The sequence below is a fragment of the Martes martes genome (assembly GCF_963455335.1).
Source record: "Martes martes genome assembly, chromosome: 16".
Lineage (NCBI taxonomy): Eukaryota > Metazoa > Chordata > Mammalia > Carnivora > Mustelidae > Martes > Martes martes.
Window position 1 is genome coordinate 16,829,163 of NC_137904.1, and position 13,582 is coordinate 16,842,744.

Below are 13,582 nucleotides of genomic sequence, written 5' to 3' on the forward strand. Positions count from 1 at the left end.
GCGAAAAAAAACAGTGTCTGCGCTCACAAACCAGTGGGGAGGACGGCTGTTTCTCTTCCCTTTGTGAAAACCAATCAATTACTAGGTTAGTGGATGGGTACGAAAGAATTTTGGCGGAACCAAAGTCCCTTCTTGGAAATACAAGCCATAAACTTCAAAGGACGTCAAAGACTTTGGCTTGTTGAAGTGATTTTACTTCCAGCCGTGAGTGGCCTTGACAGGGAGAGTTTAAACAGGATTCTGTAGACCCGCTGGTGGTTAGGCAGGTAGGGAAAGCACTTGAGGCGTGTTAAGTGGGGTACAGACCAGCGTATCCCCCGAATCCTCCCACCCCTCCCAGACCTATCACCTTGGTTTTTTTTTTCCCAGATTGAGGATTTTAAACATACAGTATTGAGGTTTACTGACCTACAGTGGAATGCACCCTATTGAAGGGTAGGGGTCCGTGAATTTTGACAACCCTACAGTCTTACAACCACCACCAAAATCATCATCCTGTTTCTCTCACGCCTGAAAATTCCCTCCAGCTCCTTTAAGAGCTGATCATCCACACCCGCTCCCCTTCCTGCCCCCACCGCGACCCCCGATGGATTGTCGCACCCTATGGGGTTGCCTTTTCTAGAATGTCCTATGAAAGGAGCCCCTGATGTAGCCGTCGAGTCTGGCTGCTTTCCCTTGGCTTCATGCTTCAGGTCACCCACGTTGTGTGCGTCCCTAGCACGTCCCATGTCTCGTGGAATCGCACGCTGTCCCATGGGCGAGCCACGGGCTTCCTCGCTTGTGAAATGTGTTGTTTGGCTTGGAGGCTCCAGGCCTGGGGTCCTCGGCTTGTGTGCACGGCTGCTCCCTGTGCTTCCCGAGGCTCCTCCAAATGCCAGCCATGCCCGCCATGGTTCTTGGGGCTCACACTTGCCCTTGTGGTTCATTATAGGTTTTTGTGCGGAAGAGGGCTGGGGGGCTGGGGGAGGGGCGCCTCCCACTTCTGCTGTACCCCAAAGCTTACACCTTGGCTGGTAGATCCATGCACTCCTGGGGAGGGAGGGGGGTTCGCTTCAGCTCACATGGCTTTCGGCTTCTACTGAATCTCGTCGGGGGGGGCGTGGAAGGCGGATGGACAGTGCGGGTGGAGACGCAGGGGGCGACCTTGGGCTGGCCGTGACCTCTCCCCGGATCTCTGTTCCTCCATCAGCAGGCCGCAGCTGTGCCTTCTGGTCTCCCCAGTCTCCTCCACCTACTGCTCTCCCTCCTCCCCGTCTCATTTCTCCAGGTCTGTACCCAAAGCTGTCATGCCTGCCCTGAGCCCCGTCGGCATGCTTGTGTGTGGTGGTGTCTGATATCCTCCCCAGAGGGATCCCCTGGCGCTTCTCTCGTTTAGACACGAATGGAGCTAAAATTAAGAGTTTCCCGAGCTGTTGAGAATGAGGGAGTTCCTCCTAGGGCCCTGGAAGGAACACTTGTACGTCATTACCTTCGGGGTCTCCCCGCCGACCCCGATCTTAGATCTCATGTCCTGAGGTCTATTTCCAAGGACCAAGGCAAGCAGGATGGAGACAAAGCCTCTTTCCATGAGCTGCTTGGCACGGCTGGGCCCTTCCTGAGCTGGTGGTCACACCAAGCCAAGCCTGTGCCTGCAGCCCCCGGGAGGGGGAGGGGAGCGGCACATGGTGGCAGAGATGAGCCCAGGACCCAGCCAACGCCAGGCAGGCAAGGAGCATGATCCCCTCACCCCCCGACCCAGGTGACGACTCCTCCCAGTCAGATCTCGATGGTGCCCTGCTGGAGGAGAGGTGAGCCCTTGGAGGCAACCAAGTAGCCCTCTGAGCAAACGGAAGACGTTCCCGGGGCCAGGCCGGGGGACAGGTGTGGGCCGTGGAGCCCAAGTCTGTGGGATCCCGTCCTTGGGCACATCTGAGTTGAGTTTTGCCAGGGACGAGTCTTGGCATCCCCCCCCACCACCCCCATGGGAGTTTTACTTCTGTCTGGCCTTTTCCTGAAGGTGAAGGACCCCCTCCTGCTGTAGCAGGTCTGGGTGAGAACGAGGTGGCAGGAACCGCTGTTCTGTTTTCCCTAACCCTTTTGATGCCAGGGCTTAGAAAGGAGTCTTCGTTGGGAGGTGCTTCTGAGGGGGCTGGGGGCGTCTTTGGATCTCTCTTTGGGCGTGGTTTGCGGGACGCTGATCCCTTGTGTTGGAGAGCAGTCCTAAGAGGATGGCAGTGGTGGGTCTCCAGAGGGTCTGGGCACACAGGTGCCGTCTTGGGGATGGAGAGAGAAAGCATTCGGTGCCAGGTTAAGAGCACTGGATTGGCCCCGGTCCACCACCTCGTGGGTCCTGTAACCCAAACTAAAGTCACTTTCCCTCCCAGGACCTCCTTACTCCCTCTGTCTGTCAAGCAAGCGGAGACACGCCCTTTCCAGCATCACACGCAGCAGACCAGCTGCTGGGAGCTGTGGTCTCCAGGCAGCCGTGTGGACCCAGGAACAGACATTCAAAGGGACACCAGCCATCCTTGGCGACGGGGTCCCAAATTTGCATCTCTTCCCTTCCCTGAGGAAGGAGATGATAGCGGGGTGGGGTGGGAGGGTAGGGGGGCAGTCCTTTCACAGACGAGCACATCAGCAAACCCTACGACAGTGGGATTTTCTAACAAAATAAACTTGCTTATTTGGTCTGTTTTCTGTAACTTTTGCTAAATACTTTATACATTTTTAATGTTAAAAAAGCCGTGTCTCCTGCCAGCATTCCTCATCCCGGTATGAATGTGTTTACTCCACATTGTATATCTTTCCACCCTCTGGCTGCCTAGATCAGTAAATAAAATTGATGTACTATAATTTATAAGTAACACTGTTGAAACTCCGATCCCTATAGAGGCTGTAACCCGCCCTTCCCCCTCCCCCCCCACCTCCCGTAGTAGCATTTGTGTGTATTAATGCTAAAGAATTAAATGTTTAAAGGGTTTAAATTTTGAAGGCGTTCGCTATATATACTTGTTTTGCATTATTCTAAAGCGTTTTCAGGAAGTGAGATGCTCTCTCATCCCCCCCCCCCCCCGACTTTGGCTCTGTGTGTACACTCAAGATGGTTAGACTCATCCCATGTAAAATAAACTGTCCGGAGACACTGGGTCCTGCTGGGTGACCCTCCTTCCTGGAGGCGCTGTCACCCTCTCCTTTGTATAAATGGTCTCAGCAGTCCTTCCAGGCTCCCAGGGGTGGCGATAATTTTGTGCCTGATGTCTTAGCTGAGGGTGTCTGGACGTGGACCCCACCCACCCACCTACCGAGATGGGCACCGTGCTGCCAGACCCACAATATCTGGCCCCTCTCGGCCCCCTCCCCTTGGAGACTTCTGTCCCTGTGGACGGAAGGGGTTCCTTGCTATTCCCTCTTTCCCCATCCAACCATCCATCCATCCATTTATCCATTCGTTCTTGCAACAATTAAGCACCTACTATACACCAGTCATGGCTTTGGGGAGTGTGAACACGTCAGCGAGTGGACCAGATAAAGAGCCCCACTCTCCTGGAGGTGGCTTTCTAGCAGGGAGAGAGGCAACAGTCCACAGAGGGACTAATCCAGTCTGGTTGGCGAAGGTGTTCAGGGTTAGGGAGACAGAAGGACGGGGCAGGGTGTAAGGATGGGTGATTTCAGGGAGGACCCTGGGTAAGATGCATTAAGTAGGGCGGATAGGGACAGCCTCGTTCGGAAGGTGACGTTTGCTCAAAGGCAAGGGGACCTGGGGTGGGGGGCGGGGGGATCCCAGGAGGTAGCTGTGGGAAGAATGTTCCAGGCAGGAGATGGCTGGGTTATAGGCAGTGGGGGTGGGGGAGGGACACCTACTGGGTTGGGGGCAGCGAGGCCCGAGTGGAGGGATGGTGGGGGTGGGGGGAGCGGGCCCTTGTAGGGCTTTCACGCTGGGGGGTCCAAGCCAAGGAGCATGTGGCCCGACTTCATGGCTGGAGGACTGGCTGCAGGACTGCTGGGGACAAGGGCGGAGGCAGGCAGGCAAAGAAGCTGGGCCGAGAGGGGACGATGGTGCCCGCAGGTCACAGTCACAGCGGAAGAGTGGGGGAGGGTTCAGGGTCTGGATGCGCTCTGAAGGTAGCCCCAACATCTCGACAGATTGGGGGTGGGGTGTGACGGGGGTACCGAGGATGACTCAGGATTTCTGCCACCCACCCACCCTCCTGTACCCCCTTTCCCGGCTCAGTGCACACTGGGGTTCAGGCCCCGGTTCCAGGCCACGGGAGGAAAGGCCATCTTGTCCTTCAGCCCAGAGTAGGGGCAGGTAGGGGAGTGAGGGTGAGCGCTGGGGGCTGGGCCAGGCTGGCAGCCCAGACCAAGCTCCTGGCTTGGGGGGGATGGGGGGGGTGGCGACAAGGCCAGCCCCAGAGAAGAGACCACGTCTCCCCACAGCGAGGCCGGGAGGGGGTGTCACAAACTGAGGTCCTCTGTTTGGGGGGCGGGCCTCCCCCCTGCAGCCTTCCTTTGGGGTCTGAGGAGAGTTTATGGCCCCAGCTCAGACTTAACAAATCCGTTCACAATACATCATCTCCAACAACTTGTTTGGCTAAGGAGCATAAGTATAAACTCTCCCACTGATAGAAGATGTTTATGCAGGTTTTCAAACAAACCCCCAGGTCCTGACCCCTCTCTCGGCAGCATCAACACAGCTGCCTGTGGTCCCATCACGAGGCCGGGCCCCTCGGGGGCGCCGCAGCCTGAGGAACTCCGGCCTAAAGTACAAGGCTGCGTCCCACCTGGGCTGGCTCCTTCCTCCTTGCCCTCAGCCAGACAGAAGGCCCTGGGGCGGTGAGGGGGAGGGGCGGGGGAGGAACGGAGGAGGGGTGGGGGGCGGCCTCTAGCTGCCTCCTGCATTAACCCAGGGCCCGTCCCCCATCTCGCCCACCTGGTGACCCCGGGTCCTCACCCACAGCCCCGTCACTCAGGCCTCCTCGAGAAAGGAGTTGTTGTGATGTAATGAGAAGACCCCGAACGGGGAGCCTGGCCGACCAGAGCTTTCCTTCTGGCTTTGCCATGTAGCAGCCATGGGACCCCAGCAGGCTGCCTGCCTTTTGGGGCTCCATGCCTGTAACATCGGCCTCCCCCGATCTGCAGACTCAGTATGAACAGGCTCAGCACCAAGAGGCACTTCTTTTTTTTAAGATTATTGATTTATTTTATTTAGAGCATGCAGTGGGGGAGGGGCAGAGGGAGAGACTCTCCAGCAGACTCCACACGCGGGGCTGGATCCCCCCACCCTGAGATCATGACCTGTGTGGAAACCGAGAGTCTGATGCTTAACCTACTGAACCACCCAGGCGCCCCACCAGGGGGCGCCCCAACCACCTCGGAGACAAGGGGTAAAGCCCCCCGCCTCACTTTTCATGGGCTGGGGTGGGTGGGGGGGGGGGCGGTTGGTTAGTTTCTGACTGTGGTGACTGTCCTTTCTCAACCGTTCTTGAGAACAAACGCTTTGCTACAAGATACTAAAAGTCTATAACAAAAAAAGGAAAGTCTTTTATTAAGAAATGATACGCTCTCACAAACTGATGGGAAAAAATACTAAGTACACACAGACCCTGAAACACACACACACACACCCCTAGCATTAAGGCCTCCTGAGAAATCCTCTGGAACCACAGGGGTCAGGACTGAAAAATCTAGAACCACTGGGCCATAATTCCAAATGACCACACTCAACGGCTTTGAACATGGGCAGCCCCTTCCATTAGGTGGCTTGCGCCTCACCACTCCCCGTTGTCCCCGATTCACCTGCTTCACTCAGTCACTCCACCTGCTGGCCCCCGCGGGCCCTTTAGGCTTTGATTTCCATCCCAGATGAACAATACCAACAACGAACATGTCTTTAGTACCGACCGTGTACCTGGTTCTGTTCTAAGTGTGCTGTACATATTAATTCAGTTTAACCTCAACATGACAATGAGGTAGACACTATCATTATGCCTGTTCAGTCAAAGAATATTCACAGAGGGTCCCATCCTGTCGGGCACACTGCTGGCAGTGGAGATGCCGTTGGGAACAGAACAGATTCCCTGCCTTCTCTGAGATTTTGTTGGGATGTGGACACACACAGCACACGGGCAATTCAGAGAGAGTAAGAAGGTGTACCTGAGAGGAAGAAAAATCAAGCGGGGTTTAGCACGTGCGGATGGTTGGGGACGGGAGTGTGCTGTTGTAAATGGAGTGGTCAGTCCAGGCCTTGCCAAGAAGGTGACATTTGAGGAGGTTGAAAGATTAGGAGAGCATTCTAGGCAGAGAGAGGGTAAGAAACACGCCTAGGGGCACACAGACAGCAAGCAGCAAAGCTGGGATTTGAACCTGGGCTGTGTCCAAAGCCTGGCTTTTAACGACTACAGTACAGGGCTCAATTCTTGCCCCTGGGAGCCTCAGACTTTGGGGGGAAGACAGGCTCTGAGCAGCGTGGTTCCCGGAGAGCTGGAGTAGGGGAGGAGGGACGGACACAGGGTAACAGGGAGGGCCAAGGCTTTGGCTCTGAAACTTCTGACCTGCTGTCCTGTCCTCCCAGAAGGCCAAGATGGATTGGCCCCCCTGCTGTCAGCACTTTCTTTTAATCTCAGGGGGGGTTCTTGGAGCCTGCCCCCACACTCCCACCCCGGCCCCTCCTCCCTCCAAGTACTGGGGTGAAGCGGCCACAAATCCTCTAATCCGCCAGCACCTCGGCGACCGTCTCCAGCAGCAGCCGGCCCTCGGCGGCCAGGAGACCGCGTCCCTCCCACCCGCCGGCCCAGCCACCGCTGCCCGGCCGGGGCCCCGCGGCCTGACCCATGGGGAACAGCAAGAGTGGGGCCCTGTCCAAGGAGATCCTGGAGGAGCTGCAGCTGAACACCAAGTTCACAGAGGAAGAGCTGAGCTCCTGGTACCAGTCCTTCCTGAAGGAGTGCCCCAGCGGCCGCATCACGCGGCAGGAGTTCCAGAAGATCTACGCCAAGTTCTTCCCCGAGGCCGACCCCAAGGCCTACGCCCACCATGTGTTCCGGAGCTTCGACGCCAACAGCGACGGCACCCTGGACTTCAAGGAGTACGTCATCGCCCTGCACATGACCTCGGTGGGCAAGACCAACCAGAAGCTGGAGTGGGCCTTCTCCCTCTACGACGTGGACGGCAACGGGGCCATCAGCAAGAGTGAAGTGCTGGAGATCGTCATGGTCAGTCTCCGCCTCCGCAGGGCGGGCCTGGGCTCAGCCGGGGTCTGGGGTCCTGGACACAGTGGGGGCGGGGCTGGCCAGGCAGAGCTGGGGGATGCGGCGCTGGGGCTTACGGGCTCCAGGTGCGTGGGGTCTCCAGGACACTGACTGGAATGGAGGCTGGTCACTTCCCCACAGCTTGACCGTCCTCCTAAAGAAGAATCGGGGTATTTCCTGTTAATTACACAGTGTTTCCTCCCTTCCCTTCCTTCCCTCCTCCCCTCCCTCCCTCCCTCCTTCCTTCCTATCTTCATTGAACTGTCCTCCCAAACCTCCATTGGCACCAATACATATTCTTCCACAATTAGTTTTAAGTACATGTTTCCAACACGGAGTAGAAAGAGGCTAACTTTGGGGGCCATGAAATGTGGGTTCCCAGTCCTCAAGGTCTGCATTGCCTGGGGCAGGCAACTTCACCCCCCGGGCTTGGCTTCCTCACCCGCCAGCTCCGGGTTCTGGACGGAGCCCCAGGCTCCTTGCTGGCCCACGCTTTCAACACACACCCTCCTCCCCGTCCAGACAGGCCCCGAGTCAGATCATTTGTTGTGAAGACTTTAGGGGTCTTAGGAAAAGTTTTACTTAAGAGGTAAGTAATTTGTGAGACGTGGCAGTGTATGAAGCAGACAACTGGCATCGCCCTTAATCCCATCACCTGGAGGGAGCTCCTGTCAAACCTGTTACTGTTTGTCTTCCCGGCCCTTTATCTGTATATAAATTTAAAAATAATTTTGGAACTGTGACGTATCTGACCTTTCTTCAGTTGCTGTTTTATGTTTTCGCTAGGAAGGTATCTTCTTCTTCAAAACCATCTTGAACAGCGGCTTAGCATTCCGTCTCATGGAAAGGCCATAATGTTACTTAACCAGCTCTGTATTTTGGACAATTGGGACGTTTCTGTTTTTTTTTTTTTTTTTTCTGAGGTCATTTGTGTTTCCCTTCACTTGGTCTTTTTTCCTGGCATCTCTGAGCACCCCCCACCCAAGTCCTTGCTTCATTCCCCCAATTCTCTTCCCGGTAAGAGGGGAGAACGTCGTTTGCGTTTTATCTCATCTTTTGGTGCATTTGTACACCTGCTTGCGTTTGCACGGTTCTCCCCCTGACGAGGAGAGACCACGGACCAAGTGGCCAGGCAGGGAGCCTGTGGGCAACAGACTCGGCTAGGGCCTCCCGTAAAGGGCGGGAACGTCACCTGCATCTGGGCACACCCCACCCCCGGACTGGCAGGTGGCCGGGGACAGGGAGCAGGCCCTCAGAGCCACCTGCAGGATGCCAGACCCAGCAGCGGCCTAGAACTGGTGCTCCCTGAGGAAAAGGAAGAGGAAGGGGAGCGGCAGGGAGGGGCAGGTCCCATAGAACCCAGGGCTGAGGCAGCGCAAGGTGATGCCCAGGTTCTGTAATTCACTAGATCACAGGCTCACGGCCCTGGGAGTCCGAAGATATGGGTTCTAATCCCAGCCCTGCTACCAACTAGCTACCTGGTCTTGGAAAAACCTCTGGGGCCCGGGGTGGGGACCAACGGCTCCTTCTCCCAGACCCTGACCGTCTGTCCTTGGAGTCAGAAGGCAGACGGGGCAGGCAGGCCCTCCCAGGGTTTAGCCCTCAGGCCTGCACAAGGTTCCCCTGGCTCAGGACCGAGAGAGACATTAGGGGAGTCACCCCCCTACACTTCGTTGCTGGGCACCCCCGGGCTCTGAGCGCTGCCAGCCCAGCCTGCGGCCTGGAGCTGCCGGCTTTGCTCCTCTTGCTATAGCATGTTGGGGGGGGGGTGCTAGTTTCACAGGCATTCCTGCCCCTGCATGAGTATCCACAAGCTGCCCCCAACTCCCACCCAGCACGCCTGTCTGCACCCCGAGCTCGCCCCCACGCTGAGCATGCAGGCTGGCACAGGCTCGGGACCACCGTCTGAGTGCCCACTCCGGCCTGGCCACGCCTGGAGTTACTGAGCTGGTGGGATCCTCATAACCTGGAGCAGGGAGGGCACACGGAGACCCCACCTTGTCCCTCTCCCTTCCCCAGCCCCTAGGATGCCCTCCAACGGTGTAGTCCGAGAATGAAGGTTCTAGAACCAACCTGCCTGGGTTAGAATCTCTGCTCCTCCGCTTCTAGCCGGGGAGACGTCCAGTCGGCCAGTGTGCCTCGGTTTCTTCATCTGTAAAACGGGACCGATAACATCCACCTCGTAAGGCTGCTGCGGGGGTGACACGTAAAAAGGCTTAGAAGGGTGGCGTGGGTTAGGTGTTCAACAAAGTTTAGCTGTTATTACCGCAGGGGGACCCGGCGGGACAACCGAGGCACGACCCGGACCCCGAAGAGGCCGGCTGACAGTCTAACACTTCCGGGCGGTAGGGTTCGCGGTAGTGGTTCCCCAGCTACCGCCTTGGGGGCTGCTGTGGGATCACTGTCAGAAAGCTTTCTGTTTCTTACTCTCATTTTTTTAATAAAAGGGAAGTAATGTGTCTACATGGGCAGGAAATTCAAAAGGTTCTGAAAGGGACAAAACGCCCGATAGCAGCCGCCTTCACCCCTCCACCCCTTTCCCTGTCCCTTCTGGGGATCTCAACAAGACAGGTGCCCTGACCCCACTCCCCTCCCCCTAGGGGCAGCCCGGGGCCTGGGCATCTGCATTTTAGCCTCTGCCACTGAGGGGGCAGGTGGGGGGATGCCCGGTCCCTGCTGCTCCTTCTGATAATCTCCTCTTTCTTTGGTGCAGGCTATTTTCAAAATGATCAATCCTGAGGATGTAAAGCACCTCCCGGAAGATGAAAACACGCCAGAGAAGCGAGCCGACAAGATCTGGGGGTTCTTCGGAAAGAAAGACGATGGTGAATTCTTTCCCCTTTCACAGCCTTTGGTTTTACAGTCACAGGCTCTCTCCCGGAGACCCCAACGAGACTGGTCCTCCGAGGACCAGTGCCCAGGCAGGACCAGGGACACTTCATCCCAGCGTGCACTGAGGGGCTGCCTGAGGTCCTGGGGTGCCTGGGGGGTGGGGTGGTAGGGGTCAGTAAGCAGCCAGGCCAGCTCTGCTGCTGATGGGGACCGATGCCATATCGCCTTTGCTCTTCCAAGTCCATCACCGCCTGAGCTCTCTGGGGCAGAGGAAAGGCCCTGAATTCTGGAGCACTGGGGAGGGAAAGGCAACTTAGAACAGAGTCAGCGTCCAGGGAAGGCACTGGTCAAAAGTCGGGACCGCAGCTCCGTAGCCTTGCGTGCATGCGTGCTGGTGGGGCCAGAGGCACAGCAAACCACTTTCTGTTTAAACGGATTGCTCATCTGTCCTAGACGCTGGGGTGCACTTTCCTTGGTTTCCAGAGTGCTTTCTGTGTAGCTGGGACAGGGCAAACTTCAGCCCGGTCTGCGTCTGGATTAGCATCAAGTACCAAGGAAGTGGGATCTCAGTTTACCCGCTTTCATTCCAGCGAGTTAGTCTGGGTCCCCCTGAGAAGCAGGGAGGTTCATTGGAGAAGGGCCTGGGGGTGGGGAGGGAGCGGGGAGGGAGCTGGAGGAGGCTGGGAATGCCCAGACTGCAGAGCAGGTGGGACCCTGGGCACAGAGAGGAAGAGTTGAGGCCAGAGTACCCTTGAGGGAAAGCTTTGGCAAAGCCCTGGGGGCATCCTTGAGCCCCCTTCTTGCAGGGGCCAGCCTGTCTCGGTCAGCTGCCTTGGTCCATCTTGGACTGGGAGCAGCCCGTGGGGAGCTGGTCTCTCCCTGAAATTAACAATGGATTCCAGAACAAAGCAGCTGGTCTGCCGGGGCCGATGGTCATGGCCAAGGCAGGGAGGATACTGTAGAGGAGGGTGGGGGTGGAGGGGGCTGTAAGCTCACATGGCCATCAGGGTCCCCAGAGGGTGAAGGGAGAGGAGCGGACAGGAGCACTCTGATGAGGAGGGACTGGCCGGTCGTGGACAGTGGACATGTGGTCTGGTGGCTTCCTGCTGGTTGTTGCCACACGGGGGATATGAAGCCCACCGGGGCTTCATCCCCTGGTTCTCTAACAAAGAAGTTGGCGGAAGATTTTGAACATCTGAAGTGTCTCACTCCAGGACCTACATATTGGCTCCTTTTGTGAGCTTGGGGGCGGGCCTGAGCAGGACGTTAGCTAAGGGCAGGTACAGGTGGCCTGGGTTCCGCTAACCTGCAGTCCAGGAAGAAGGCTGAGAAGCAAGGAGCTCACTGTCACTGGGGCCGAACCTGGGGGAGGCAGGGGAGGTCTGGGAAAAATATTTAAGGTGGCACTCATTCTCAGCTGCTACTCCTGGGCTCACACCACCCTGAAAGTGAGCACCTCCTTAATTTTCGCTGGGTAGGTGTAGTAGTACCTGCCCCGATGTTACCCACCCCCAACACCTTGAGGACCTTCCCCTCCTCCTCCCTTGCAAACTGTAGCACCCCTGCCCCCCACACTGGCTCTTTAACCCAGGTCTGGCAGGTGTCAGGTCCCCTGTTCTACTTGCTGACCTGAAAACTGACCCAGGTAAAAGTCAGAGTCAAGGGAGACCGGGAGACCAGGAGACCGGCGGTGTGTAGGGGCTGCTGTCTTCAGAGGTCGCCTCAGGAGACGATGCCTCACTCCCCAACTGGGCTCTGACTGTGGGAGTTTCAAGCTCTGTGTGAGGTTGATAGGGAAGCTGGGGCTTTAAAACCCAAATTTCACTGCCCCGACCAGTGCTGGACCCCGGAGGGATTAAGGATGTCCAAGTGGAAATCCGGTTGGGTTCAGCTAAGCTTTGTTAAGCTTCTACTATGTGCAGGCACTCTGAGCATCGCCGTAAGCAGAAAGGAGCACCTGTCTCTTCCCAGAGTTATTTGGAAGTGCAGCTGTCGTCCCCATCAGACCAAGAGTCTCCCCAGGGGCAGGGGCTTTATCTCACTCCTTCCTTCACTTCCCCCCTGCGGTGGCCTCAGCCCCCAGCACAGTGGCTCTGGCACAGTGAAGCTGTCAGCCCTGTGCTGGGAAGGAGGTAGAGAGACGGCTCTCCACAAGCCAGGCTCTCCCTGGACCACGCCGGACCCCTCATTTTTCAGTCCCTACTCCCCGGATGGATGTTGTTTCCCCTCCTCCACAGAGAATGTTGGCTCTGTTCCGTCCCCCAGAAGTTTCCCCCAAAACTCCAAGCTTCAACACTAGGGTAATAGTCAAAATATTTAAGAACCTGGGGGGGGGGGCAAAGGCACCGACCAATCAGAAGAGGCCGTCACAGAGCTCGTCATTAACCCTCTCGCTATTGGTTGGTGGGGAGGTCCAGGGGTCCTGGAGAGGAGCTGGGTATGTGGGTGGGGGTCAGTACCCTGGGAGGACACGGAGACTCAGTGTTTTCATAACCGATACCTCTGCACTGGGCACCCTGGCCACCGTCAGCCTCGCCACAGCTTGAAACAGCTGATCCTGACTGCGACCTTTCTCCCCCCCCACGCACAGATAAACTTACAGAGGAAGAGTTCATCGAGGGGACCATGGCCAATAAGGAAATTCTGCGACTGATTCAATTTGAGCCTCAAAAAGTGAAGGAAAAATTGAAGGAGAAGAAAACCTGATGTCCACTGCTCAGCCCGGCCCCCACTCCTCTCCCGGCACAGAAACCCTATGAGCATGCGAGCACGCCCCAGGGGCCAAGGGGGCTTCCTAGGCCATAGCGTCCCTCCCATTTTATCCCACCACCTCCTCTCCCCTGCCCACGGCCCAGGCCTCCATGATAATCCCAGGATTAGGTCACAGGAGTCCTCAATATCACCCCCGTGTAAGCTCCTTTGTGGGTTGCTGGGTAAGCAGTTTCCAATAAATGCGAGAGGAGCTGGGCACCCAGCTGACCGGTCGTTCTTGAACTGGAAAAGGAGATGTTTTCTGTCGGCTCAGCCTCAAAGACGAGGACAAATTGCCCCTGCAGTCATAGGCCAGGGTGGTGGGACCGAGGTGGAGACTGGAGGATGCATGGAGTGGGGGTTGGGGGGACTGTGGACCTAGAAGAAGCCACTCCAGGCGGTGTGGTGACCCTGGAGATGTGGGGTTTGAAGTAGGAGGGACTTCTGTTTGTGGTGGAAATAAGTCAGAGGGGAAAGGCTGGGGGCAGGGAACCTGGAGACTAGCTTTTATAGTCATCCCAGGGGTCCTCAGTGGGGGTGGGGGGAAGACTAGAGAGAGTGGGATGGCTCTGGAGATACTTAGAAGGTAGCATCTTCCTGAAAGGCTGCAGGGGGAGGAGGGGGGGGCGGGATGGCACAGGTGTGTGTGGTCCAGGTGCTGGGTGAATAGAAATGCCATCTACCAAGATGGGAAGGTCAGGGAGGGTCCCTGGTTTCAGGCGGTAATGGCAAGTTCAGGTTTGATATGGTGGGAGAGGTAGGGGTGCTCATTT

General features: G+C 56.9%; 1 protein-coding gene across 1 annotated transcript; it reads left to right on the forward strand.

Annotated features, from left to right (window-relative positions):
• Nucleotides 1-6,809: 6,809 nt before the first annotated feature.
• RCVRN (recoverin) lies at nt 6,810-12,764 on the forward strand (the record flags this gene model as incomplete). Its single annotated transcript, XM_080826609.1, has 3 exons — nt 6,810-7,190; nt 9,940-10,051; nt 12,649-12,764. The coding sequence occupies 3 exons, from the start codon at nt 6,810-6,812 to the stop codon at nt 12,762-12,764; spliced, it is 609 nt and encodes a 202-aa protein (XP_080682735.1).
• Between the last annotated feature and the right edge of the window lie 818 nt (nt 12,765-13,582).